Source organism: Oryza sativa, chromosome 1 (assembly GCF_034140825.1).
Source record: "Oryza sativa Japonica Group chromosome 1, ASM3414082v1".
NCBI classification, from domain to species: Eukaryota; Viridiplantae; Streptophyta; class Magnoliopsida; order Poales; family Poaceae; genus Oryza; species Oryza sativa.
This window is the reverse complement of record NC_089035.1, coordinates 31436994-31463971: the sequence shown is the minus strand read 5'-3', so window position 1 is coordinate 31463971 and position 26978 is coordinate 31436994. Positions and strand designations below refer to the sequence as shown.

Sequence of the window (26978 nt, the reverse complement as noted above, 5' to 3'; positions counted from 1 at the left end):
GAAATAAAAAAATCATAAACAAATAAAAGGGGGAAAATAAAAAAAATAGTCCTCTTCTCGTTGGTCGTCGGCTTGCTCTTCTCGCCAGCTGCCGCCCCGTCTTCTCGCTCGCCAGCCGCTGTCTCGTCTCTTCGCTCCTCTCGCCGGCCGCCACCCCGTCCCCTCATTAGGCGGTGACAACGACGACGATGCCGGCCGTCTCACCGGATCCGCCGCCTCCAGATCCCGGCGAGGAGGAGCCTGGGAAACTACAATGGTTGCCGCTTTCAGATCCGGTCATCGTCATCTACTTCCATACCACCGCCTCTTCCCACTCGCCACCGCCCCATCTTCTTGCTGTCGTCGCCTTCGGCCTCCAGTCTCGCGGCACCCTCTTCCCGCCGCCACCGCGCTTGTGTCCCGTGCCAGCCGTTGCGCTCCCGTCCCGCACCGGCCTCCGAGCTCGCCTCTCTTGCTGGCTGCGTGCTTGCTGCCTCGCTCGCAGGGGCGTGCCTAGGTTATACTACCCGGTGTCACAGGACACCGGGTAGATTATTCAAATCCTATATAAATTACACTATATTAATTAATATATTAGTCAATAATTAGATAATTAGTATGTATTGGACCCCCGGTAACTTTTATTCTAGGTTCGCCACTGCTCGCTCAAGTCATTGCGGTCACGTGGTGACGGATGACACGAGTCGAGCGACCAGCTTGCTCGCTCGTCCGCCCTCGCCCGGGCGCTCGGGCGGCTACTTCTAAGGGGAATATTCTCCTCCGGGCCGCCCTATTCTATTTTCGCCCACCAACCAAACACAAAAAAAAAAGGGGGCCGCCATATCCTATCCACCCAAAACCCACCATCCAAACACACCCTAAGAAAATCCACTCGCTCTAATCCCGGCCGTATATTCCCAATCCAGGCGAATCGGCCACTGTAACCGGAAAAAAACAGTTCTATCCGTCAGATGCCGATCGGAAGGCCAGCATCAGCGCTATACGGTATAGGCTCCCGATAAAGAAGACGGCCGCGGCTACGAGGCCGCATGATTGGATCGGACCGCGGCGAGCTGGCGTCGCCAGTGGCGTCAGGCGCACGACCTGCCACCTCGCACGCGCCCCGTGGGACCCCCGCGGTCTCGGCGTCGTCTCGGCGTCAGGGCTCGCGCTGGCCGACAAGCGGGCTGGTGTTCACGTGGGCCCGGCTGAAAGGGGGGCTCCTGCAGCTGGGGGCCCACCTGGGCGGTGTCCGTTGGAAGCATCCCGTTGGTGGATGCCCCGTGGGCCCGCGGCGGCTGAGGTCCTCGGGAAGGGTGACGGTATCCGTGGGCGCCAGGCGCTGGGAGCCTGGGATTGGGCGGGGTGTGGGGCCACGGCACTTGCACGGGGTTTGACTGACGGTGTGGCCGCGTGGGAGGCGATGGATGGATTGTTCCGCCACCACGCGAGCCGCCGTGACGCGGCTGCAGTGCTCTGCTCTCGCGTGGTTGGCACTCACCACCTCACCTCATATTTTGCTGCTTGCATGATTGGTTTGGAACAGCGACACTGGCACACTGCTCCCCTGAATCCCTGAACCCTGATAGGTTTTGCTGAGAAAAATATCACTGATGCTGAATTGAGGCTTCCATCCGATGGTCCAATAAACCGAAGAATAAACCAAATTTTAAATTTTCAAACTTAATTTTAAGTTTGATTTTGAGATATTTTCAACGTATATTTTTTTCAGCATTGGCTTTTAAATTAAAAAAAAACACATATATAAAAGTTTTACCTATAAATTTATTTTTATTTTCTAATAAGCCGTTTTGGTTTATTAGAAAAAAAAGCCAATCGATTGGGGCCTGACATGGGCAAGGCAGTGGTGGTGGTGCTCCGGTGCCAACCCAAACGGGAAAGATCCGGATCAATTTTTTTTGCTCGCGGGAGAGTTGCGGTAATATGCTCTCGGTAATGACAGCGATCGCAATCGATCCATCCATACTCGACGAGTTCACATACTCCATGGCTCCATACTTCAGGGTTCACACCGAGTGACATCACGCCCGCTCGTGCTTCATGACCTTCTTAGCATTATCGTCTTGCGCTTGACGATTCACGACCTTGCCTTGCACGCAGGCTTGTCACTTGTGGCTTGTGCGTAGTGGCTCTCCTTTTCGTATAGACTTCCAGGCTTCCAGCTTCATGAGACGAATGCAGAAGACTATACGATTGTTTTCTTGTAAAGTCGTGTTTCAGAGAAATAACACTCAGCACATGTTGGAGCATGTAGAGGACAGATACTAACCATTTGTAAATTAAAGTTTCGTTTGGAAGGCTGTGTTTAGTTCACCCTAAAATTGTAAGTTTGGTTGAAATTAGATGATGTGACGGAAAAGTTGGAAGTTTGTGTGTAGGAATGTTTTGATGTGATGGAAAAGTTAGAAGTTTGAAGAATAACTTTGAAACTAAACACGGCGGAAGTGTGTTTCGACTGAAAATTTCGGTGACACATTAAAAGAAACAAGCATTTTGTGTATGATTAATTAAATATTAATTATTATAAATTTTAAAAATACATTTAATTAATTTAGAAAGAAACTTCTATATTTATGATTTTTGCCGCACCATTTAACGGATTGTAAAGCGGTATAGAATGTAGCCCAAGTTGAAATACCAAAATTTTCCCACCCAAGCATGTAACTTGTATTTCGTTGGGTGTTTGTATGAATGTTAATAGCCGCCAAATCAATAGTCCATTAATGTTATATTCTATTATCTAAAAACATTGTCCATTGATAGCGCGAGAACTTACCCAAGACCTAAGTTCCCAATATGTTAGTAGGGTGGAGAAACAAAATAGCCATAAATTTGTTTCTTTTGCCCTTTTATATAAAGACACGTACTATTTAGGTTGTGTTTAGTTCCACGCTAAAATTAGAAGTTTGAAGAAATTAGAACGACGTGATGAAAAATTTGAAGTTTGTGTGTGTAGAAAAGTTCGATGTGACGAAAAAGTTGAAAGTTTGAAGAAAAAAGTTGGAACCTAAACAGGGCCTTAATGTATTCTTTTCAAATAGTACACGTTTGTATCCTCATCAGTTTGTCAAGAGCTGATTATATATCAAAACGACTTATTAGCTATAAAAAATAATTTATGAATAAATATTGACAAAAAAAACTACATTGAAAATACTCTAAAATTAACTTAAAATTATGTTTTAAATTTGAATTTTGACATCAGCTGATTCATTGTAGGATAAATCATGAGGCTCTTGCTAGGGGATAAATTAAGCACATATTCTACACATGTCATATTCAGATTGCGGATTCCACTTCAACATCTTACGTGTACTCCACCTTGATAAAAAGAACGTGCTTCACGAGCCTACAACTCACAAAAAGGATAAAAAGAGGCAAATACTTTATTTTACAGGAGTGTGACAAGACTAAAATTACCTAAAACGAAGCTGCCATAAACTCAGTGCGTGTCCATTCCACGTACTTTTGAAGAAAAAGATACATCTCTTTTTTTTAACCGGGAAAAACACATTCGCTGCGAAGTGTGTGTAGTTTAACTTCTTGGAATTAACACGGGAGTTCGGATTTACGACTATTTATTTAGTGGTAGCATGGTAGGTGGAATACCCATACACAATGAAACACTCACGATGACTTCATCAATTATAAAACTAGAGGATGCCCCGTGCGTTGCTGTGGGACTTGGTTAACATCAATTTGTTAGATAGGAGGTACAATCTCAAGAAGAAACAGAAGAAACAAATAGCTTTCTTGGAGAAATTCTTTTTAACAGCTCTATCCAAAATTTGTAGATAATTTAGGTAGCACATGTCAACTGAAGGGGCGTTCAGCCATAAAGCTCTTTTATACGGATTGACGGGCTGGATACATGTAGATGTGTGTGGAGATGGACCAATTTGTTCATGTGGGCTACATTTGGCGCTGAGGAGGTGAAGAGACTCACTCGGTGACTAATGGGTTGGGCTCTATGCTGCATTCCATCCAACGTCTGAGAAGCGATCTAATGCATTCATCCAACGGTTCACAATTTGATAATAATGTGGAAGCATGAGGTTTGAGCTTTTGGCCTTAACTTTATAAAAAGAAGGGATATGTCAGTCTAGTCATCCGAAGGTATTAATAGGATGTGATGTGCATATGTGCATTGATAGGGTGAGCGCGCGCATAGTGAACGTCTAGATTTCCGTGTGTTTCTCAAGGAAAAAAAAGGGGAAAAAGCATTAGTTTCACATAACACCATAGCATCATGTAACAGAGGAATGGGCTGAAGTGGATGTGCAGTTTTGTACTAGTCAACAAAAGCCGGAATAAGTTCACTTTAGGTCACTCAATTTATTGCCTAGTTTGAAATTCATTCCTGATCCACAATACAAAATATGACGCACCTCTCAACTCTCAAAACCAGTTCAAGTAAGATCCCAATATGTTTTGAACAACAGTTTCAACTAATGTGGCATCTACGTGGTGTTGACAAAGTCAAATAAAACCATGGGACCCACACGTTAGTGAGTATTCGGTTAAAAATAAATAAATTGAAGTGAGACCCATGTACAGGGTGGAGTGAGATCTGCAAGGTGTCTGGAGGGAGGTGGTGGAGTGCAACGTCGTGTCTTGTTGCTTCTCATTTGCCGTGGTGGGGCTTATCGTTGTCCGCGGCGTTGCCGACGCCAATGCTACAACACCGGGAGGAAGGAGATGGACGAGCTCCACGCCCAGGGTACGGGCCTGCGGGCCCTCGCCCAGTACACGTGCACACATCGGGTCGGTGAAGGTGCGCTGGTCTGTGAGTGATGGCTGAGGTGTCTTTGCGGTGAAGAACATTGAGGCGGGGCAACAAAAATAGCACATCCTCTACAGTCCACAACAGTTGACTCAAATCTCTTAGCACCAATTTTCTCTCCTTCCTCCCTTGGCTAACATGCACAAGTTCATTGGGAAGAGAAAAGACAAAACAAAGAGAGTAGATACCAGCACGGGGCTACCCACATACGACAAGAAGGAAGCAACCGTAGGGCGGCGACATGTTGGCGGCGTTGGGGACCCCGACACCGGCGGTTGCAGGCATTGAAGGAAGCAGGAGCAGGACCCGACCGACGGTAACGGCCATAGCAGAGGCTGAAGGAGGACCCCAACGGGTAGAGTCGGCGATTGCGCCACGGGAGGCACGAGGAGGGGCCTACTCCCTTGGTCGGCGACAAGGCAGGCGGAGCACTGATGTAGATTGAGAGACTCGCATCGACCACAGCGATAACCAATGCAACTAGTTGGAGTCAGCGTTGACGAGCTGGGCGACGACTAGTACTCGAGGGTGACGACCCAAATCTAGATCCCGTCGAGGGAGAAGCGACTAAGAGCAAGTATAATAGTAGGCTACAAGCCGGCTAAATGCTGAGGTGGAGGAGAGAAGAGAGGAGAGAGAGGAGAAGCGGACTGTAAACTTACAGCCGACTTGGACACAAGAACCAAGAAACTCTATGAGAGAAATAAGTGGGCCCTATATTAATTGTAAAGAGCTAACTATTATATGGGTAAGCTAAGAGAAGACTACACAGAACCTTCTAGCTAACAGGTCGGCTGTATTACTAGCCTTGCTCTAAGGGAATGCACTCAAGGCATGTCGGTCACGGTAAGTAGGGGGACTCAGGGTGCGTGTGGAGGGCGACGAATGTGCTATTTTTGCTGACTCAAATCTCTCAGTTCACATGTGGCCGCTAACATGTGGGGGCCACGTGGGTCCCACTCGCCACGTAAGCCAAAACCGATCACTATACTGCTAAGAGACCAAAGTTGACATTGCATTATGAGTTGGGGGATGAGTTATATCTGATATTTCAGTTCAGGCATGAATTTTAGACTTGGTGACAAATTAAAAGACCTAAAGGAACTTATCCAACAAAGCCATCCCTTAACTCTTAAAGGCCTGGTACGAGTCTATCCAGTGGGCCCATTTCCCAACCTTTCGGCCTAGGAATAAGTTCATCCAACTTCCCTCTATTTACACCGAATCCGATTTTTGTCGTTGAACCCCAAAACCAGATACAACCAATTTATGAACTGTCAAAACCTGTGCAAACGAGGTCCCTCGGCGGTTTTAAAAGCGGTTTTGGCTGACGTGACGTCTACGTGGCGATGACGTGGCAATTATATATCAGAAAAATAATAAAAAACATAGGCCCACATGTCAGCCACACAAAAAAAATCTTAAAAAAGGTGGGGCCCACATGCCAGCTAAAAATAAATAAATATGGTGGGCCCCACATGTCATCTCCCTCTCCCCACTCGGCTCTCTCTCTTCTTCCTCGTCACGCCGCAGCATGCCGCCGCCGCCGACGGCAGCCGAAGCATGCCGACGGAGCGGCAGCTGCAGCAGGCCGCGGGCGAAGGGGCCCACGAGGAGCGGAGGGGCGAGCGGAGTGGCGACAGCGGCAGGGCGTGGGCGGAGCGCCTCCTGCCTCCTCCCGTTCCTCCAGGGGCTCCCCAACCTCCCGCCGCTCCGCGTCTCCAGCAGCGCGCCCGTCACGCCGCCGCTCTCGTCGCCGACGGCGTCGCAGGCACCCAAGATCAGGAAGCCGGACTAGAACGTCGACCCCTTCCGGCACCCCTTCTTCGCGGTCTCCGCGCCGGCGAGCCCGACCCGCGGCCGCCGCCTTGAGCACCCGAACACGATACCGGAGTGCGACAAGTCCGACGTCTCGACGGTGGACTCCGGCCGGTGGTTCAGCTTCCAGATGGCCACCACAACGCTGACGTCCCGCACCTACAACCTCGTCAACCCGGCCTGGTGGATTGGGAAATTTCAGGGTGAAGTCTTCGATTCGAGTCCTTCCTGTGCATGCAAGAAAGGGCGCTGTGCCGTGAGGAGATCCTCAGCTTTGAGCATCCATGGGGTTCCTCAACCTTGTGGGCAACTCCTTTGGGTGCTCGGCTTCCGGCGAGCGGCTCGTCTCGGCGGCCAGGGACGGCGACCTGCAGGAGGCGCGCGCGCTGCTCGAGTACAACCCGCGGCTCGCCTGGTACTCCACTTTCGGCGGCCGCAACTCGCCGCTGCACTACACCGCCGCGCAGGGTCACCATGAGGTGATGCCATTTGTTTGCCAAACTAGCTGAAGTATCAGTGTTTCTGTATAGATGGGTAAAAGAACTGCAATACTGCATTCACATTTTCTGTTGCTTGCATGTTCAAATTGTTTCTCTGTTGCTCGAATCCGACGTCAAGATCAACCTCAGGAATTACAGGGGCCAGGTAAACCAAGATTTCTGGTACATTTAATTGTTTAAGTTTCGACAAGGGGTGGGTGATGCCATGGGAGGGCGAGAGGAGGCGGCGTGGACTGGGGCGAAGGACGGCGGCCGCACAGGAGGACATGTGGGGAGAGGGAGATGACTTGTGGGGCCGGATGTAGGTGGCGACATCGGTGTCGGAGTGGCCATCAAAAACGGCGAAGAGGCCGACCTCGTTGTCATCCTAATCTAGGTGGCGAAACTCGGGGGCGACCTCCTCCTCCTCTGGGCACCGCCGCCGCCGCCGCCCGCGCCCTGCCGCCGCCGCCGCCGCCGCCACTCCGCCCGCCCCTCCGCTCCTCGTGGGCTCCTTCGCCCGCGGCCTGCCGCAGCCGCCGCTCCGTCGGTATGCTTCGGCCGCTGTCGTCGTCGTCGGCATGCTGCGGCGTGATGAGCAAGAAGAGGGAGAGCCGAGTGGGGAGAGGGAGATGACATGTGGGGCCCACGGGCCTCACCATATTATTTTTGTAGCTAACATATGGGCCCCATCATTTTTAGATTTTTTTTGTGTGGTTGATATGTGGGCCCATGATTTTTATTATTTTTCTGAGATATAATTGCCACGGTCATCGCCACATCAATGTCACGTGGGACGGAGACCTAGTCAAATGGCGCCATATCAGCTAAAACCGCCTTCAAAACCGCCAAGGGCACCGGTTTTGACAGATTGGGGACCGGTTGTATCTGGTTTTGGGGTTTAAGGACGAAAATCGGATTTGTTGTAAAATTAAGGGACCTCGGATGAACTTATTCCTTCGGCCTATGATTCTATGGAAGCCCGTCATGACCAAGCCCACAAAACCAGAGCCTTCCCATTCCCACAAAACCTACGCACAGTTCGGATCCGACCACTCCACGTCTCCACCCGGCCGAGCTCAACCTCCGCGCCGCACCGGACGGTCGCACCCGCGTCTCCCACCTCCCCGGCGGCGGCTCCCCTCATCTCCGCCGGTCGCCTCCTCCAAGCCTCCGCGACGCGCACGGCAGAGATGTACCGCATCGCCGGGAGCCACTTGCGCTCTCTCAAGGTACCGCACCCTCCCATCCCGATCCTTCCCGCTGCAAAACCCCCCATCCGATTCGCCCGACGCGGGGGGCGTTCCGTGTAGGAATTGATGGTGATTGTGGCTAATCCTTGTTTACTTAGTCAGATGTTGAAACGGGAGATAGATTGTTTGTTGTCCCACGATGAGAAGAAGAAACCTGCATCCCGATACATTTAGCGGTCACTGATTCTCTCTAGCACTTACCGTTTTCCTGTTAAATTTATTCAGATAACGCAGCTGAAGTCCTGTAAATCCTTTAACCAACATTTTTCGTGACGGTGCGGGATGCTATGTTGAATGCACGGACGCCACATTTTCTTTTGCCTATTGCATTATATTATTTTGACTTTTTAAGCTGTTTTCTTTGCTTGTCTGATCTGTCTAGAAGTGTTGGGTTGATGAGTTATCGCTAACTCAATACACATAGTGCTTATATCATCTTTTCAGATTGATAATGTTAATACGATATTTTGAGTTTTTTTGGGTAAGGTTCACCTGAATGTTTAAAACAACTATTTTAATGTAACTATTATACTGCAATTTGATTCCAAAGGGAAAGGGTGATGTATGACAGTATAAGTTAAGCTGCAAAGTTTACTTCTCGGAGATTTCTTTTCGCAATATGATCTTGCTAGTTTGGTTTTTCAGTGACCACTGCCTCCAGTATTTTCTGTAATTTGTATAGAATTTTTTTCATGTGCAAGTTTTTCAGTTTGAGTACCTTCTTACTTCTAAGTAATTTCACCTCATGTTGTTTCTGCCACATTATTTGTTTTCCTTTATTTCCATAAAACCATATCATGTATCATAAAGACGCATCTCTTTTGCTTATGTGGTTGCAGAGATACAGTTATAGTAGGTTTGCTAGTACAAGTGTTGTGAAGCAGTCTTCAGGTGGTTTGTTTAGCTGGCTTCTTGGGGAGAAGTCAAGCCAATTGCCTCCTCTTGATGTCCCTCTCCCGGGTATTACCCTTCCTCCACCACTGCCAGACTTTGTTGAACCGTCTAAGACAAAAGTCACCACTCTCCCGAATGGCATCAAGATTGCTTCAGAAACGTCAGTGGTATGATGGTATCACTATATGCCTTCAGGTGTTTTAATAGATTCTCTTTTTTCTGCATCAGCATGAAAAGTAAATTTTTTAGGACTTATCTGCAGAGTCCAGCAGCATCTGTGGGACTGTATATTGACTGTGGTTCAATATATGAAACACCTGCTTCATCTGGAGCATCACATCTGTTGGAGAGAATGGCGTTCAAGAGCACTACAAACAGGAGTCATTTGCGGCTAGTACGTGAAGTAGAAGCCATTGGAGGGAATGTCTCTGCATCAGCCTCTCGTGAACAAATGTGCTATACCTATGATGCATTCAAGGCCTATGTACCTGAGATGGTTGAAGTGCTTATTGATAGTGTGAGGAACCCAGCCTTTTTTAACTGGGAGATTAAAGAGCAGGTATTCTGTCATTCCGAAATTAGCATTTTTGATATTCTGTATATGTTGGCATTATAATAATGATGTCTTGTTCCCCCTACAGCTGGAGAAGATCAAGGCTGAAATAGCTGAAGTTTCTGATAATCCTCAAGGTTTACTTCTAGAGGCACTCCATTCTGCTGGCTATTCTGGGGCACTGGCGAAGCCCCTAATGGCACCTCAGTCCGCTATTCATAGGTTGGACAGTAGTATCCTTGAGGAATTCATTGCTGTAAGATTCATCAACTTGCCATTTATATTGTTTTTTTGTTAGAAAGTGCGTGCTTTGACATATGCTTGCATTGATGAATTCAGGAAAATTACACAGCACCTAGGATGGTCCTTGCGGCATCTGGAGTTGAACATGATGAACTAGTTTCAATTGCTGAGCCACTTCTGTCGGATCTTCCCAGTGTGAAGCGTCCAGAAGAGCCAAAATCAGTTTATGTGGGAGGAGACTATCGTTGTCAAGCGGACTCTGACGTGAGCTTTTGCTGCTTTACGCTGTTTGTTGATGAGGATGTGTATATGTACTTATAATCCTGGCTTCCTTTTCATGAACAGAAGACACATATTGCTCTTGCTTTTGAAGTACCAGGTGGATGGTTTGAAGAGAAAACTGCCATCATTGTTACTGTTCTTCAGGTATTGTTGGCAAACATCAAATTTAACCATTATTCAGAGACAAAACTCAACTATGGTATACCTTTTATGTAGTTTACTGTCTAGTAGACTGCCTTATATGTTCACCATTTCTTTATACGCAATATGGATGGTCTTGTTATTTTGCAGATGCTCATGGGAGGAGGTGGTTCTTTCTCTGCTGGTGGTCCTGGGAAGGGCATGCATTCTCGATTGTGTATGTTGAATTCCACATTCTTGTCAATGTTTCAAAAAATTAAGTTGACTTCTTGTGCCAATTTCTTAACATTAGCGTGATGCTTTATTTACAGATCTCCGGATATTAAACAACTACCATCAGATCGAGTCATTCTCTGCATTCAACAGTATCTACAACCATTCTGGTCTTTTTGGAATTCATGCAACAACTGTGAGCCCCTTATCAGACATGGATGATCCTGCTTTTTTTTTTGCCAAATTCAAGAAGTAAATGTAGTTTAGTGTCTGTCTTTTTATACCAAATGGAATAGCCTACTCTAGTAGTTATTATAATGTCCATTATGTGTATATCTGGTCAGTGGTGAACCCAGAACAAAAATTGCCGGGGGTCCAATACATTATTACTTAATTATTGACTGATTTAATAGTTTAGGACATAATTTGGTTAGGATTGAATAATCTATCTGGGGTCCTGTGACCCTGGGAAGCTCAACATAGGCACTCCATTGTATTTGGTAGTTGATTTGTGTGCACAACCAACCTGGTCTCTTTTATCCTTTCTGCTTCTGGGATTTACACACCATCTTACGCATGGAATAACTTGATTGCATGAGGCCTGTGATGAAACCGGGCAAAGCAGCCAGTGACCTTTGTAACCAAAATAGAGAGGTCAAAAGTTCCTTAAGTAGGTGAAGAGGGAGAATTTTAGTGCCTTTATTACGGATATAATAGAAGCTAGAAGCAACCAATACTTTTGTGGGATGTGTGGAAAGCATCCATCTGGAACTGTGAGAAGTATTGTTTGCATACTTCTCTGTTTAGCAGGGTATATGGCAAATGGGCACATCGCCTGCTCTACTCATTTGTTTTGAGATGTTTGTTATGCATTCTACCTTCACTCCATATCTCCTATCACTATATTGTACAACAATTTGTACCATTTTTTTCCTCTTTCTAGTTTTCCTTGGAAATGAAACTGTGCAAAGGGAGTGAGAAGATTGACTAAAGCCTTGTAGAGACATCAATTTGCATCCATTTCTTTCTTTTCATTTTGTTGTGTTCATTGTGCTATTAAATGATAGAATCACTTGTCAGTAACACTTTTTGCTACTCCTTTCATGATATATAATTGACACAGCTTTATGTCTTGCAATCAGAGCCCAAATTTTGCTTCCAAGGCTGTGGATTTGGCAGCAGGAGAGCTTCTTGAGGTTGCAACTCCTGGAAAAGGTTTGCTTCTTATTTGACATATTGGATATTTATAAGGACCATGCCCATATATATTTTCCTCATGGCTGTATTTTTTGTGTAGTTACACAAGAACAGCTTGATCGAGCTAAACAGGCAACCAAGTCTGCAGTTTTGATGAACTTGGAATCCAGAGTATGCATTTCTAACCACTACTTGAATCCTTTGTGCTTATCTTTTGTTTCCTGTTGTATCCTTGACACTTTGTTTTCTTCACTGCAGGTCGTAGCATCTGAAGACATAGGGAGGCAGATTTTGACGTATGGGGAAAGGTATGGTTGCACCAGCATTGGTAACATAGCAACAAAAGTCACCTCACATGGTTCTTAAACCTTTATGTGCACTAGCCATGCATTCACTATCATTTATGAGCTATGATTGTGCAATCATGCTGTGTCCTGACAATTTTAAGAACGGGAACTTTAGCATGTCATTAAAATCATAGTGAAACCTACAAATATATGTTGTCTATTGAGATGTCACCTTCAGTATTTACACAAGCATAGAGCTTTGATCCTTCAACTGTGAATGAACTACAACAGTTTGCTTTTTGTGTAGTGTTCGTTTTTTGTTGTGAACATACATGCTAAGTTCATTCTAGTTTTAACATGCATTACTATTGACATTTCTCTATATACTACTATGAAGAGGGAGTATGTCCGTTTACTTGGAACTCGGAAAATCCAGTTTGAATAAACTAATCTGTATAGCCGCCTGTGCACCGCCTTGCTGATGTAATGACATCCTGCCAATGTATAGCACTCCGAGCAATTGAACAAGATGATTCCTCTCCTTAGCCCCTCTCAATGTCGATCTTCTATAATTACTACAATAGTAATGTATGTTTTATATCCCATTGAATGGCATGGGGCTGGGCAATACAAATAGACCGCCGGATGTCTATATAACCGTAGTTGCATCAACTATTGCGGAATGAGGATTGCCAACAATTTTCTGTTAGCTAGTCAGTGGTCATCACTATTATGGCAATAGACCGTCGTTCAGCTTTTTACCCTTAGTTGTGAATCTCTAACTATTCAGCTTTGTTGGGATCGCAGGAAACCCATTGAGCATTTCTTGAAAGATCTTGAAGCAATCACCTTGAATGACATTTCTTCTACTGCCAAGAAGATCATTTCATCACCCCTTACACTGGCATCATGGGGTGACGGTATGTTCTAACTTAATCTTCATCAAAGTATTTCCTTGTGAGGATTATGTAATACTCCCTCCAGTTTTTTTTATATGACGTTGGCTAGTTCAAATTTGAACTAGTCAGCGTTATACATATAAAGATGGAGGCAGTACTACCTTTTATAAACTAATAATTTTGGACTTGTGATTCACTAGAATGCTTTCTTGCAGTTATTCATGTCCCGAGCTATGAATCTGTTAGCCAGAAGTTTTTCTCAAAGTAAGCAAGCCTATCGCATGGCTTGCCCCCGACTTCTAAAGTTGCAGACGTGTAACTCTACTGGTCCTTGGCCCTAACCGCTGGAATTCACAATAATAAATTGTCTAGACTTATTTTTCTTAGATATTTTAATTTTAAGCAAATAATAGTTACTCAAACGGCGATGATGCTGACTGTCCTTTTTATTCTTTTCCTTTATTATATTGATCCATAATTTTGCGTCAGGCTGGAACTATTTTTAGTTCCGCGGTGGTGTTGTTGTTTTTTGTTTTGTTTTTTTTTTGTCGTGCTGAGCTTAGCACAGCTGAGCTGTTGCGTATGTGTCGTGACTTCAAGTCTATGCATGCTGAAATCGTCTTGATGATTTTTCCATTCATGGTGAGCCGTTCTTCAATATTTTAACTGAGTTCCCCAATGCCATTACGTATTATTGTCGCATTTTCTCCAAGGCTGAAGCCTGAAATACAGTTCTTTTCCTTTTTACTTGAAATCTCTTCCCTCGTTTCGCATCTGACCTTCTAGTCTTCTAGAGCATACATGAGCCATTCTTCCGTATCCTCGTGTAATTTTCTCTGTGATCTAGAGTAGTTTGTATTAAGATGTGACTTTATACTTTGGTGTGTTTGCTGGTATATGTTGGCTGCGCGGGTTTCAATAGCTGACAGTGTGTACGCTTCTACGGTTCCATTCGATGGCTGCATTGGTACGGGGTACTCTATCTGTCTCATAAAAAAATAAATTTAATATAGAATGTAACATATTTAGTACTACGAATATATGTATAGAGGCTGTATTATGAATTTAAACATATTCTTGTTTAGATTTATAATAGGAAAAAATACGAATTACCCTAAACTATGACGGTCGACTGAATTACCCCCCTCAACAACAAAACCAGACATTTAACATCTTTAATTTTCTAAACCGGATAAATAACCCCCCTTGGTGCTGTACAAGGTGGTTTTAGTCCTATATGATATCCACGTGGCAATGTATTAATCCAGTCAGCAACATCTCAATAAAATGAATATTCTAAAATTAGGTGGTCCCACACGTCATGCTCTTCCCGTCTTCCACTTTCCCCTCTCTTCGTCTCGTGCAGCGCAGACAGAAAGCGACGGCGGCAGTGGCGCTCTCCAGGGCGGGCGGGGGAAGCGGCGGCGTCCAGGGCGGCGACCGCGCCCTCCAGGGCGGATGGGGGAAGCGACGGCTTCCAGGGCGGGCGGGGGAAGCGGTGGCGGTGACGGCGCCCTCCAGGTCGGGCGGGGGCAGCGGCGGTGGCGGCGGCGGCGCCCTGCAGGGCGGGCGGGGGAAGCGGCAGCGGCGACGGAGCCCTCTAGGACAGGTGGGCAAAGCGGCAGGGGCAACGGCGGCGGTCGCTGACGCCGTCGCGGTCTTCTTCCCCCTCGTCGGGAAGCTCACGTACGTCCCCTCTACCGGCGACGTCGTCGTTGACTGCTCGCCATCTGCCGTTGGGGACGGGGCGACAGCGACGCGCGGGCGCTGTCAGCCGCCGAGAGGCACGATGTCCCGGCGTTCTTGCGGCTCGTGCCCAGCCTGGAGGCCCCCGAGCTCCCCGCGCCATTGCTCGCCGTGCAGGTGACGCGGTTCGTCGGCGGCGGGGACGGGGGCGGCGTTGCCGTGCAACACGCCGTGCCGGACGGCCAGAGCTTCTGGCGGTTCATGGACGCGTGGTCTGCGCCGGCCCTCGGCCGGCCATCTGCCCCGGCGCCGGTGTTTGACCGGTCGGCGATCGTGCACCCCATGGCCGCTGCCATGGCTCAGCGCATCCTCCGGAAAGTGACACCAGAGCTACCACTGGTAATCTCATTTTTGTATGTGCGCATGTGCATTTTTTATGAAAATTCATTAAGTCATCTGATTTTTAGCGTGTTCTACAGATTTTCATCGAAATTTGTAGCTCCTCACTGCGAATTTGTTGAGGCGAACATGGCAACACCACGACACGACTACGCTAGAGCTCGAGCGCCACCGCATCGCCGACATCAAGAACCTCATCGTGGAGCTCGACGAGGCCACCACATCCCCCGGGCGGGTGCGGGGAGCAGCGGCGGCGGCCGCAGCGACAGATCGGCGGCGTCCCCCCGATTCCCCCTCCCATCCGCGCCCACCGTCGGCCAGAGCCACCAAGCCGTGCCCGCAGCTGCTCGCCCATTGACGCCTAACACCAACGTCAGAGAAGTGACAGAGAACAAGGGGTTAATATGACATGTGGGCCCTATATTATTTTATTTTATTTTATTTTGCTGATTGGATTTCCACGTCGACGCCACGTGTATGCCACGTAGAACCAAAACCGTTCCGGATTGAGTCAGGGTAATTCGTCCGGTTTCAATAGTTTGAGGTTTAATATGTCTGGTTTTGTGGTTCGGGGGGGTGGAGGGGGGGGCAATTCATACTGTCGTAAAAGTTCAGGGGTGTAATTCGTATTTTTTTCTTTATAATACTAAGATGTGTTATATAACATAATAGATTTGTTTTTTATGGAATGAGAGAGTATGCGTTATGCCGCACAAATTGTATATTTCCGCTGCAGTGATTCCCTTCTTTTCTTAGCAGTATTGAATTTGTCAATATGTCCATTCGTTGAATCAGAAGTAGTACTTAATCAATGAATCACCGAAATGAGCCTTTATTCTGGTTCCCCCAAGTTTTTTTGAAACGTCCAATATATGGTCCTCTCCTTGCCTTGAGTTTGCGACGTGACGACGGCGCATTGGGCAGAAAGCCGTCGGCTGCTTAGGACAAGTACTATGGGTATTCAAGCACAAGCCTCAATATGCCATATAGGACTAAATAGTAAGGTGGAGGAGAGAAGAAGGATGAGAGAGAAATAGTCACCTCTCATGCAAGGGGCAGCCCCTATACAAACTTTAATAAACATGTGAGAGTGTTAGAAATATTGGGGATTGTGTGGTAGAGGCAACCTAGGCCCTGTTTGGTTCCATGGGCTAAACATTAGCCCTCACCTTTTAGCCCTGAATTAGCCCTCAAGGATATAAACAGGTGGGCTATTTTTTGGCTAAAGTGAATTAGCCCCGCTCAAAACATTAGCCCCTCCAAGGGGTGCTAATAGGGTAATTTTATGTGGGGACCATAAAAAGCAGCTCTCTCTCTCCTTCTCTCTCCTCTCTTTCTTCTCTCTCTCAACTTTTTAGTCTTGAATTAGCCCATGGATCCAAACATGCCACCCTAGGCTAATGCTTAGCCTAGCAATTCATGACTAAACATTAGCTCTCAAAATTAGACATGGGCTAATCTTCCAAACAGGCCCCTATTATACATATCACCTCTTAAATTAATTATATATGTCATGCATGAAATTAGATACGGTAGTTACCTCTACTATAAAAATTGCCCTTACGGGAGCAGACCCTTTTAGCCTTTCTTGTTATCTGTGGGCGACGCTACCTGGATTTGAATAAGACGGACGGACTGTTAGTATAATACTCTGTTAGGATCTAGGATCTATTATATTCGCTCTCTTTACCGATGTCTAGAAGGATATGCTTCCGCGTTCTATTCTTGCGACTCATCTTCTACTACACCTGAAGTCTTGATTCCAGATGGTGGGGTTGGCACCCTATTCCTCTGCTTCTCGACGGTCCTTTGCTTTTCCTGAACGGAGCGCGTGAAATGGACTTGGCTGGTCTGAACTCTGAACTCTACACGAGCCTGTGTTGCCCCGTTTACCCCATCCATGATGCGCCAAACCGTCGAGGCCCAAGGATGCACCTCAAAACCTACTGCGATTCATAGGTCCAAACGTGTGAAATCACACATACTATGGGCTAATAGTAAAACACAAGTTTTGAGCTTTTCTGAAAGACAGTGAGGTGCTGCGGTAACCAGCCAGTCGGTGGGCGCTCATGTGGCGAGATGCGCTGAGGCGAGAGGGACGCAGCCACCAATGACCAATCCACGCGCCCCGCTCGTGAGCTCCACTCCAGCGCCGCCAAGTGCTCGCGATGGGCGCGGCATCTCACACCTGTCGACACCAGGTTGGGAGTTCGAGTTGGGAAAACGCCCGGTGGCCCGAGGAGCAGCGATTCCGCGAGGACGCGCACACGCTTTGCATCCGAGAGCAGTGTTGCCATGACACGCGCGCGCGAATCACCAATGCGAATGAAGAACCGTGGCGTGGGCGACCGTCACGTTGTTCCCTTTGGACAGATGAGCGCTGATTTGCTGACCGTCTCATCTCATTGCCTTCTATGTAGACAAATATATTTGGATGAGCTGATCCACCATGACCCTTTTAACCACACGACAATGCATACGCGATTGTTTGCTTTCGAACAGCGTAGACAATTTTTTTTTACTGGAGGAACAACAATGTGTACAAATTTGGGCTCCTTTTATTTTAAGTGTTGAATCTAGAGAACGTGATAGAGATCAAATGACTCATTTTGGTCATATTATATGGTCAAAACTCAAAATCCCACAATTAACCATGACGAACACCTGTCAATTTCGATGTGAGAATATCCTCCTGAGCTCAAATTAGCCACCCACTATTCACAGGTTGCTACTCTGTGTCCTAAACCTGACACGAATAAGCGCCTCATAAGAGCATCTCCAGCAGAGACCCTAAATACAATTCTTAAACAGTTTTTAGGTGCTAAGGACAAAAAATAAACTCCAGCAAAGCCCTTACTATATGCCCTAAAATAGGAAGGACCTCAAATACCCCTCCGCAGCCCTTAGGCCTGGGGGCTGTAGACCGAGGCCCTATCGCCGTTTTTCTACGCGGGAGGAAATTTCCTGGCGTGTGGTGTCTGTCATCCCTCCCGCGGAATCGCTGCCACGGCGCCGATCTTCGCCAGCTCGCTGGTTCCGCCGCTCGTGGCCGACGGTGCGACCATCCAGTACCTCCACCGGCCACTGCTTGTCGTCCGCGTGCCCGCTTGCTTGTTTTTTCATGGTCCTTGATCAGTTCGCACACTGATGCACTATATGGTAAACAAGAATGTTCTGAAATTCATGACCATCAGAAACATGTTCTAAACAATCCTGCTCTCGATTGGTTTATGGCTAACTGTGGTTCTAAATGATCATGGCATAAAAAATATTGTTCTGTTCCTTTAAAGTTTGTGGTGCTTGGTAGGTTGAGACAATTAGGCTGCTTGCAATTATGCAGTAGTTCCTTCAAAGATTATTCTGCAGTGTTGTTCTTTTGTGTCAGTTGTGAGTTGAAGTTTAACTTCAAGGTTTTTTTTTTCTAGGAGGATTTAAGCTCTTTCTGAAGTTTCTCAGATAGATTAGATTGGAAAAGGTATAGAGTTAATTTTATCTATTGATTATACTTCTTATTTAATTGAACTACGTAGTGTCTTGAATACTTGCCGGTAGGATTTCACTCCCATGTTTGAGAATTTTGAATTTGAATTATGATATTTAAAATTATGGATTTGAATACAATTGAATTCTATGCATTAGAAATATTTGTATTTGAATTATTACTATGTTAAACTAGGTGTAAGCATAGAGTATAATCAGAAATACAAGAGAAAAAGAAATGGGGGCTAAGAAATAGGGTCTGCTAGTAGAGTTGGAGATAATTTTTGAATTCTTAGTAAATGGGGACAGCCCTCATTTAACCTTTGATGACTCTAAAATAGTGACTACTGATGGAGATGCTCTAAGTCATAACCCAGCCATCTCATCGTTAATCTCTCGGCGGCCGGCTGGCAGCAGAAACCACCATACCAGAAACCGCTCTTCTTTCCCCTTCTCCACGCTTCGCTTCGCTTCTCTCCTCTCTTCGCCGAGAAATATTTAAACCGCTCCCCACCGGCCACCTCGTCGGTTTCGTCCGGTAAGAGAAAACCGTTTCTTTTTTTTGGCGAATCGCATTCGCGCACTACCAAACACCAACGCGAGCTCGGAAAGCTACTGATGGCGTCTCACATCATTCTGCCGAAGGAGGAGGAGGCGGCGCTGGGCGTGGCGGTGGAGGAGGACCACGACTCGCCGGCGGCGCCAGGGTACCAGCATCAGCAGGGGCCGCCGGTGGCGAAGGCGCTGCCATTCTCGGCCACGTGCGTGCGGATCTCCCGCGACTCGTACCCAAACCTCCGCGCCCTCCGGAACGCCTCCGCCATGAGCCTCCCCGACGACGACGCCGCCTACGCCAAGCTCGAGGAGGGCGACTACGGCTACCTCCTCGATGACGTCCCGCACTTCACGGACTACCTCTCCGATCTCCCCGTGAGCGCCGACACCCCTCCTCTTCCCACTCATCCTTGTCTCGCGCTGGTTGTTCCGCTGCCAGATTCGACGCCTGCGGTGAAAAAAATTGCAGTATGCAGTGCTGCTTGAGATTTTGATGGTTCTTTTGGAGACGCGGATCTCGTGAAAGCTTTAGATTTAGTTCTGCCATTTGTGTGAGGTGGAGCTTTATTTGGATGGTTCCTTTATTTTTGGTGTTTTTGGCGTGTCATGCCGGGGATGGGTTCTGGAATGAGATCCATTTCGGTTGTTCTCAGTTCATTAGCTGGATATTTATCAAACAGAAAAAGTCGCATTAGTGTAGGACAAGTACAGCTTTGGCGATTCGTACCTGCAATTGAGGTTGTGGCGTGGATCTCTTAATTACTTGTGCTTGTAGGTATCTGGATGGAGGTTTGATCTGGTAGAAATAGAATAGAACATAGCTTCACTTTGGAAGTAACTTCTGTTAATTGGCTGGCTGGCTGCCTTCCCTGGCTCCTATAAATCAGCTACATGTGCATCCTTTGAACGTGGAATACGCAACAACTCATTTGTTTGCCTTCAATTATATTCTGAAATGTTGTTTTCAAGGTGATGTCATGGGGGTTAAGCTAATAATTTTCTCGTTTACTGTCCCTGGCAGACTTTTCCTAATCCACTGCAAGATCATCCAGCCTATTCGACCGTCAAGTAAGGCTTCTCTTTCGGTTTGACTTTGCTATCCCCTTTGGTCAACCTCGTCATATTTATTGTGAAATGTTTTAAGCTAAATGTTCTCTTTGTACATTTACCAGGCAGTATTTTGTCAATGCAGATGATACTGTACCTGAAAAGGTGAAAAAAAAAAGTCTCCACTGATGTTTTGATGTGTAGACGTAATTCTGAATGATACTCACCCTGATGTTTTGCCATCACAGGTGGTTGTTCAGAAGGACAGTCCCAGAGGAGTTCACTTCCGTCGTGCTGGGCCTCGTCAGAGGGTAGGATGCCTTGGATATATGCCTATTATCATTTAGGGGCATGCATTACCCACATTTAGGCTGACACAAATTCTCAAATCTTATCAGGTGTACTTCGAGTCAGAAGATGTCAAAGCATGCATTGTAACCTGCGGAGGCCTTTGCCCTGGGCTAAATACGGTCATTAGAGAGTTGGTGTGCGGCTTGTCCCACATGTACAATGTCAATGATATCTTCGGCATACAGGTTTGAAATATTTCCAGCTGACCTAAATACCAAAATGTATTATGTGGAATATCACTTAGTAGGAATTTTGAATGGCGTGTTCTGCTGACCTATAATGAGGAAATGATTTCAATTGTATTATACTCAAATAGTTGCAAGTGCGATCTGTGAATTGTATTATATTTTTGTGCAAACGACTAATGTGAAATTTGTGCCAGCTAGTAGTTTTGCCATGAGAGTAAAAGACTGTAGCATGCACATTGGTGATGCCAATTTTTTAACTGCACCTTTCCTCTTATTTCTAACATGCTATAAGTAATTCTGTAGAATGGATACAAGGGATTCTATTCGAGTAATTATCTTCCTATGACACCTAAAAGTGTCAATGATATCCACAAAAGAGGTGGCACAGTTCTGGGAACATCACGGGGTGGTCATGACACCAAAAAAATTGTTGACAACATTCAAGATCGTGGTATTAATCAGGTAGGTGTTGTAACTATTTTTCTTAGTATAATAATCCTTATTTTGAATTTTGGGTAAAATATGCCTGTGTACTTTGTCTAGGTATACATCATTGGAGGGGATGGAACTCAGAAGGGAGCATATGAAATATATAAGGTAATCACTATCATGAGTAACTTCCATATCTTGTAGAGACCTCCAGACATTGTCAAACTTCTTCATCTGTTCATGTGCACTCTGGCAGCAGGAATTTGTTGAGTGGTGTGCATTTGGCTTAAAAATTGTTGTATGTGCAGTGTGCATATCATTAGAAACTGAGGGAAAATATTGTTGGAGTTTTGTTTTTCAGAACTGATTTTTAATTTGATTTTTCCCTTTTTCAATTGGCAGGAAATTCGTAGACGTGGTCTAAAAGTTGCTGTTGCTGGTGTTCCCAAGACAATTGATAATGATATAGCGGTAATTTATGATTACAAGCGTTTATTTTTGCCTGCAAAGAAGCATTACAACTCTTTTGATACTGCACAATTTTTCTATTAAAGAAGTACTGATTTTTTCTGTACATTAAAACTCAGGTTATAGACAAGTCCTTTGGTTTTGATAGTGCTGTAGAAGAGGCCCAGCGTGCCATTGATGCAGCTCATGTTGAGGCTTCAAGTGCTGAGAATGGAATAGGCTTAGTTAAACTGATGGGTCGCTATAGTGGTTAGTTTTCTATATCAGCCCCATATACGTCTTTGCTGCAGCTGCATTCTTACATTTCTCTGCTCCCTTGTTTCTTTAATGCTTTAATTGGATAAATATGCACGTAAAACTAAGAGAACTATATTTTGCTTATATACTCTAATTCAAGAGAACTGTTCATGAAATGTTTATTTTCTGCCTACAGAATGGAATTCACATATTCCTCATGTGAATCCATGATGAATTTCTAACTTTTTTGTTTTAGTTATTTCATTATACTGTCCTTATTCCTTTTCTATGGTACCTTGCAGGGTTTATTGCAATGTATGCTACTCTTGCAAGCAGAGACGTGGTAAGTTAATGCTTTATATCTATGTCGTTCTTTAGTTTCTTCGAGTCAAATATTCTGTGTATTCATGTTCTGGGTGCAGTAATGCATTGGACCACCTAGCATTCTTCTTCTCCACGAATGGTACCTCCTATTCATTGGGTTTCTCTGTCTTCTATAGGACTGCTGCTTAATTCCTGAGTCACCATTTTATTTGGAAGGGGAGGGTGGACTGTTTGAGTACATAGAGAAGAGGTTGAAAGAGAACAACCACATGGTTATTGTTGTAGCTGAGGGAGCAGGACAGGATCTTATTGCCAAAAGTATAGCTGCAGCAGATCAAATAGATGCATCTGGAAATAAGCTACTTCTTGATGTTGGTCTTTGGCTGACTCACAAGATTAAGGTATGCACTGTCTATTTACTTGAGTTTGCATGGGACTGATCCAGTTCGATTTTGCATTTTGTTGATAGTGTTGCTTCACATGCGCTTTATGCATTCATCTTTTAAATTTCCACTAAAACTGCAAGAATGCTTGCTGAACACCAATGCATGTGGTATTTGCTTTTGGGTTTGGAAATATACCATAGGAAAGGTAGAAATTCATACCTAAGAGCAGCATTACATTAAACAATTTTAACTATAAAAGCCATACTTTTTATATGTTCGCCTGTTAAAAGCGATGCTTTTTATATGCTCACCTGTTAATCAATAGAAGTAAGTGTAGGTTGAGGTTTACGTTTTGTCAGTTCGATGTTCAATCACAGTTAACATATTTAGCCAGCTGTATCTTTATGTGAGTGTGGTCCTGTTCACGGATTGCATTCATCTCTTGTATGTATGTTCTGTAATTCATAATAGATTAGGTGCATGCGTATGTAAAGCTTACATGGCTCTGTGCTCAGTGGGTCAGCTGCCTCGGTGTTGAGCCATACATTGATTTTGTACAGTGTTAGTATCTCAGTGACCCATTATGTTTGTAGTTGCTATTTTTAGTATCTTATGGATTTCCAGGATATCATAACCAATTAATTAATTACAAGTTTCCTTGAAGATTTCTCTGAGATTTTTTTTTTGCATGAATTCCTTCCAGGATTACTGCAAGAACAAAAAGATGGAGATGACTATTAAGTATATAGGTAAAGATCTTGTTTTTATGTTCAATTCTCGATGCACATGCGGAGTGCTAGTTTGAAGTACTACTTTTTATATGTATCTGAGTATCTCCCTATGGAATGTTGCAATAACAGCCTGTTATTTCTAATGGCAGATCCAACCTACATGATCCGTGCAATTCCAAGCAATGCATCAGACAATGTCTACTGCACACTGCTGGCGCACAGTGCCATTCATGGGGCAATGGCTGGATATAGCTTCACAGTTGGAATGGTCAATGGCAGGCATGCATACATTCCATTTCACGTGAGTACAAATTTTTGTATTACCTTAATTTTCTCCGGTTCCCAGATTCAAACATATTACCCTCAACAATTATCATGAATTAAATATTACCCTTTAACAGTTCGCATGACATCAATTTTTGTGTTCTGACAAACAGAGGGTAACATCAACAAGAAACAAGGTTAAGATAACCGACAGGATGTGGGCAAGGCTGTTGTCCTCGACCAACCAGCCCAGCTTCCTGAGCCAGAAGGACATCGATGCCGCAAGAGAGGCTGATAAGCTAGCCAGCAAATCGCCTGTGCCAGTTAACACCAAGGAGCACGGAGAGAATGTAAAGAAGCCGGCAAATGGTGAGAAATAGCATGCCTTTGATGATTCTTTACCTGTACAGTAGCTACGCTATTCGGCTGAGGCCATGAACCGATCCTACTCAATTTTTGTTTTCGCGGTTCATCTCCGATGCGTTGCAATGGATACACGCGAAAAGGATCTTGATCGTCTACGTAATAAAAAACACCACCTCATATTTTTGTATCAGAGAACATGTGTGTAGCACTACGCACTTTGCAAGAGTTCTGCCTATTATTTCGGTAAGAGAACTTCTTGATTTTTGTGTTCTGCAACCATTACTTTTTCTCTGAAGCTAAGTTTGTTTTCCTTAAAAAAGGAAAGTAAACAAAGATAAGAATAGAAGAGAAGCTTGCCATGTTTTTTTCAAATGGCCGTTTAATTGAAGATGGTCGTGGGCTCGTGGCCAACTCGGCAACTACTTCCCAGCTGTTGCATTTGTTCATCGGAAAATTGTTGATGATCCAACCATGAGCCTGGCACGTCAAACTTTGGCCGTTGACGGAAATCTGCTCCCGCCTCCCATAGAAACCACGGATGCCTCCTCGCGCGCGGCGCGAAATCACGAGTTCACGACTACACGAGGGCCTTGTGGTCACCGTCGCCGGCCACCGCGCGCGCGATCTCTCTTTTTTCCAGCCGCCGTCCATGCTTCTCCTCGCGCCGTTGCTTCTTCAGCCGAAGAAGCGTCACGATTCTTACTTCTGCGCAGTTGATATGCAGTAGTTTGGCCCTCACATGCTCTATCTTTCTCATTTCCTCGATCGCTCACGCTGTTACTCTTTTCCATGCATGCGTGCGACCAGGAGAAGGCTCCAGCGACGCCGTCGTCCAAGAGCCGTTCGCCACCACGCCTACTTCGCCGGCTGCCCTCGCCGCCGGCGCCGTGTCGAATCCGGCGCTAACACCAGCAGCAGTGTCCATGTCCTTCTACGACGTGAACGCTGGCGAGCAGCCGAGCCGAGAGGACGAAGCCCCGGAGGAGGTGGTAGAGGCCGCTGTGGCGAACGGAGCACCGACGGCCGTGGAGAAGCATAATAAGCTGTACTCTCCCGCAGAAACGCCGGCGGGGAGTGGGACGCGGCCGCACCCAACCGCGGACGCCGTCGCCGAGACGGCGGGGGCGGCGCCCGATGACGTCGACGGGTGCACGACGCCGCCGCCGCCGCCGGTGCACGACTCGGAGGGGTCCGACACGCAGAGCGCGGACGATCACGGCAGCCCACAGAGGGAGAAGCCAAGGACGACATCGACGGCCGGGGGCGTGAAGCGGGACGTGGCTCCCTCCTGGTCGTCGAGGCTGCTCGCGTTCCGGTCGTTCTCGCGGGACAAGAAGGCGAAGGCAACCGTGGACGCGCGGCCGCCGGCGCACGGCAAGGCGCGGGATGAGGGCGATGAGCACAAGGAGAAGGGCAAGGAGAGGCGGAAACGGTTTTGGAAGTGAAGGTGGCATTGATGCATGCACAGTTGATTTTCTTTGATTGATTTGTTTGCACTCCATGAAATAAGTGAGGGCTGTGATAGTGTAATTGTGATATTACAGAGTACTAATATATAATCATTCTTTGATGCAATCCGTGTTTTGTAATCCTAAGCCTTTTTCCACTGGTTTGGTTGCAGCTATGTTACTCTTTGAACACATGTCTGGCGGAATACCAGAACGAATCATGAACACGGCATTCTAGACGAATATATCGCAGTGAAACTCGGAGAATTGCTCTTGCCTTCTCGCTAGAGGTGAGTACCGAGTAGAACGGTCGATTCGTGGAAGCGCTATCCCGCGTAACAGCGCCAATGACCAGCGTGTGTCGTCCTTCGCTTTCACTTTTCCTTTCCCCTCCCCAGCATACATGTGTAGTGCTCGATCAGGTCGCCAGCGACCAGCCTGATCAAGGCTGCAGGATATGAAGGTCACTCGTCGCTGGACAAGATGACAGTATAGAATTTCTACTTTTCATGATGGTGCAGGGGGTAGTAGAATTAATCTCCGAACCTCGCCAGCCAAGAGCGCGGCTAACTGAAAGTCTGAAAATCAATCAAGCCTCAGAGTCACACTGGCACCCCACCCCACGCCGTGATGACTACCTTCCCGTCCCCACCACCTCCTCCTACTCCGGCGAAGCGGCTGCGCGACAGCGCGAGGAGAACCCGTCCGCCGGCACGGCACGCGCGCTCGCTCACCGGGAGCGTGGCGGATCGAAGCGGAAGCGTGCTGCCATGATGTGGTGGGTGTCAGCGGCACAAAAACGGTATGGGCATTTGCAAATTTGCCACCTGTTTTTTCAATATTGCAAGGATACCACTCGAATGATAATTCTAGTGGTATTTTTATAATTTTCTAGTGGCAGTTTTGTAATAACGATTTGTAGTAAATTTGCAATTGCCTATGGTATTTGACGATGGGTTGGGGGTTCAGGGAATTGAACTCCGACCCCACAAGATTGATTTACTACGAGTACATGTTAAGGATGGTTGGGTGTTGGGGGAAACTTCGACCCCCACTATGTTATGAGAATAGGGCATGATTGATTTGATTTGATTTACTCTAATTTGATGCAATTCTTTCATGTTAAGATGGTTGGGATTGGGGAATCAAACTTCGACTAGGTTGTGACATGCATTGTGCACAATTGATTTTCTCTGCTTTGATGCAATCCTATTATGTTAAGGATGGTTGGTTTGATTTGACAATTCATTTGAGACTAATCGCAATAAAATTTGTGTTAGGACCAATCGACCAAGTATAGCCTGATCAATTACAGTGGCATATTGTTCAAATATATCTTACATTAAACAGCTAAAACATATAAAACCCTTCTCCAGCAGGCGAAGGCTAGCCCCCCTCCCCCCCAAAAAAAAAAAGAAGAGAGAGAGAGAGAGAGCCAGGGCCACGCCATGAAGGGCGAGAAACCAACACTTATCAAGCCAATAAGTTGGAACTCCGTTACTTTGATCCATACTTGGTGGACAACGTTAGCTAGTACCTCAGAGATGCCTAGGAAAAGAGTCTCCTCCGTGTTGCTT

General features: G+C 46.2%; 3 protein-coding genes and 1 long non-coding RNA gene across 5 annotated transcripts; all 4 read left to right on the top strand.

Moving 5' to 3' along the window:
* Window positions 1-8134: 8134 nt before the first annotated feature.
* Window positions 8135-13678, top strand: LOC4327198 (mitochondrial-processing peptidase subunit alpha). Its single transcript, XM_015766153.3, has 13 exons — window positions 8135-8312; window positions 9173-9394; window positions 9490-9786; window positions 9869-10036; window positions 10120-10287; window positions 10369-10449; window positions 10597-10663; window positions 10758-10855; window positions 11802-11874; window positions 11957-12027; window positions 12115-12164; window positions 12951-13063; window positions 13258-13678. Exons 1-13 carry the CDS (start codon window positions 8274-8276, stop codon window positions 13308-13310), a joined length of 1500 nt encoding a protein of 499 aa, XP_015621639.1. The 5' UTR covers window positions 8135-8273; the 3' UTR covers window positions 13311-13678.
* A 696-nt stretch (window positions 13679-14374) lies between these two features.
* Window positions 14375-15901, top strand: LOC136351506 (uncharacterized). The gene is made up of 2 exons (XR_010734716.1): window positions 14375-15127; window positions 15208-15901. It is a non-coding gene; the product is annotated as an uncharacterized lncRNA (long non-coding RNA).
* A 3104-nt stretch (window positions 15902-19005) lies between these two features.
* LOC4327196 (ATP-dependent 6-phosphofructokinase 6) lies at window positions 19006-24140 on the top strand. 2 transcript variants are annotated; one of them, XM_015768330.3, is made up of 15 exons: window positions 19006-19145; window positions 19253-19537; window positions 20184-20230; window positions 20335-20374; window positions 20458-20520; window positions 20608-20745; window positions 21052-21210; window positions 21292-21345; window positions 21580-21648; window positions 21765-21894; window positions 22185-22225; window positions 22383-22607; window positions 23296-23341; window positions 23473-23624; window positions 23761-24140. In XM_015768330.3, exons 2-15 carry the CDS (start codon window positions 19430-19432, stop codon window positions 23965-23967), a joined length of 1479 nt encoding a protein of 492 aa, XP_015623816.1. In that variant the 5' UTR covers window positions 19006-19145; window positions 19253-19429; the 3' UTR covers window positions 23968-24140. The 2 variants fall into 2 exon arrangements, with proteins under 2 accessions (XP_015623816.1, XP_015624460.1); XM_015768974.3 differs by having other exon boundaries at window positions 19135-19537.
* Window positions 24141-24336: 196 nt separating this feature from the next.
* Window positions 24337-25528, top strand: LOC107277051 (uncharacterized). Its single transcript, XM_026020841.2, has one exon. The coding sequence runs from the start codon at window positions 24877-24879 to the stop codon at window positions 25396-25398; it is 522 nt and encodes a 173-aa protein (XP_025876626.1). The 5' UTR covers window positions 24337-24876; the 3' UTR covers window positions 25399-25528.
* Window positions 25529-26978: the final 1450 nt, after the last annotated feature.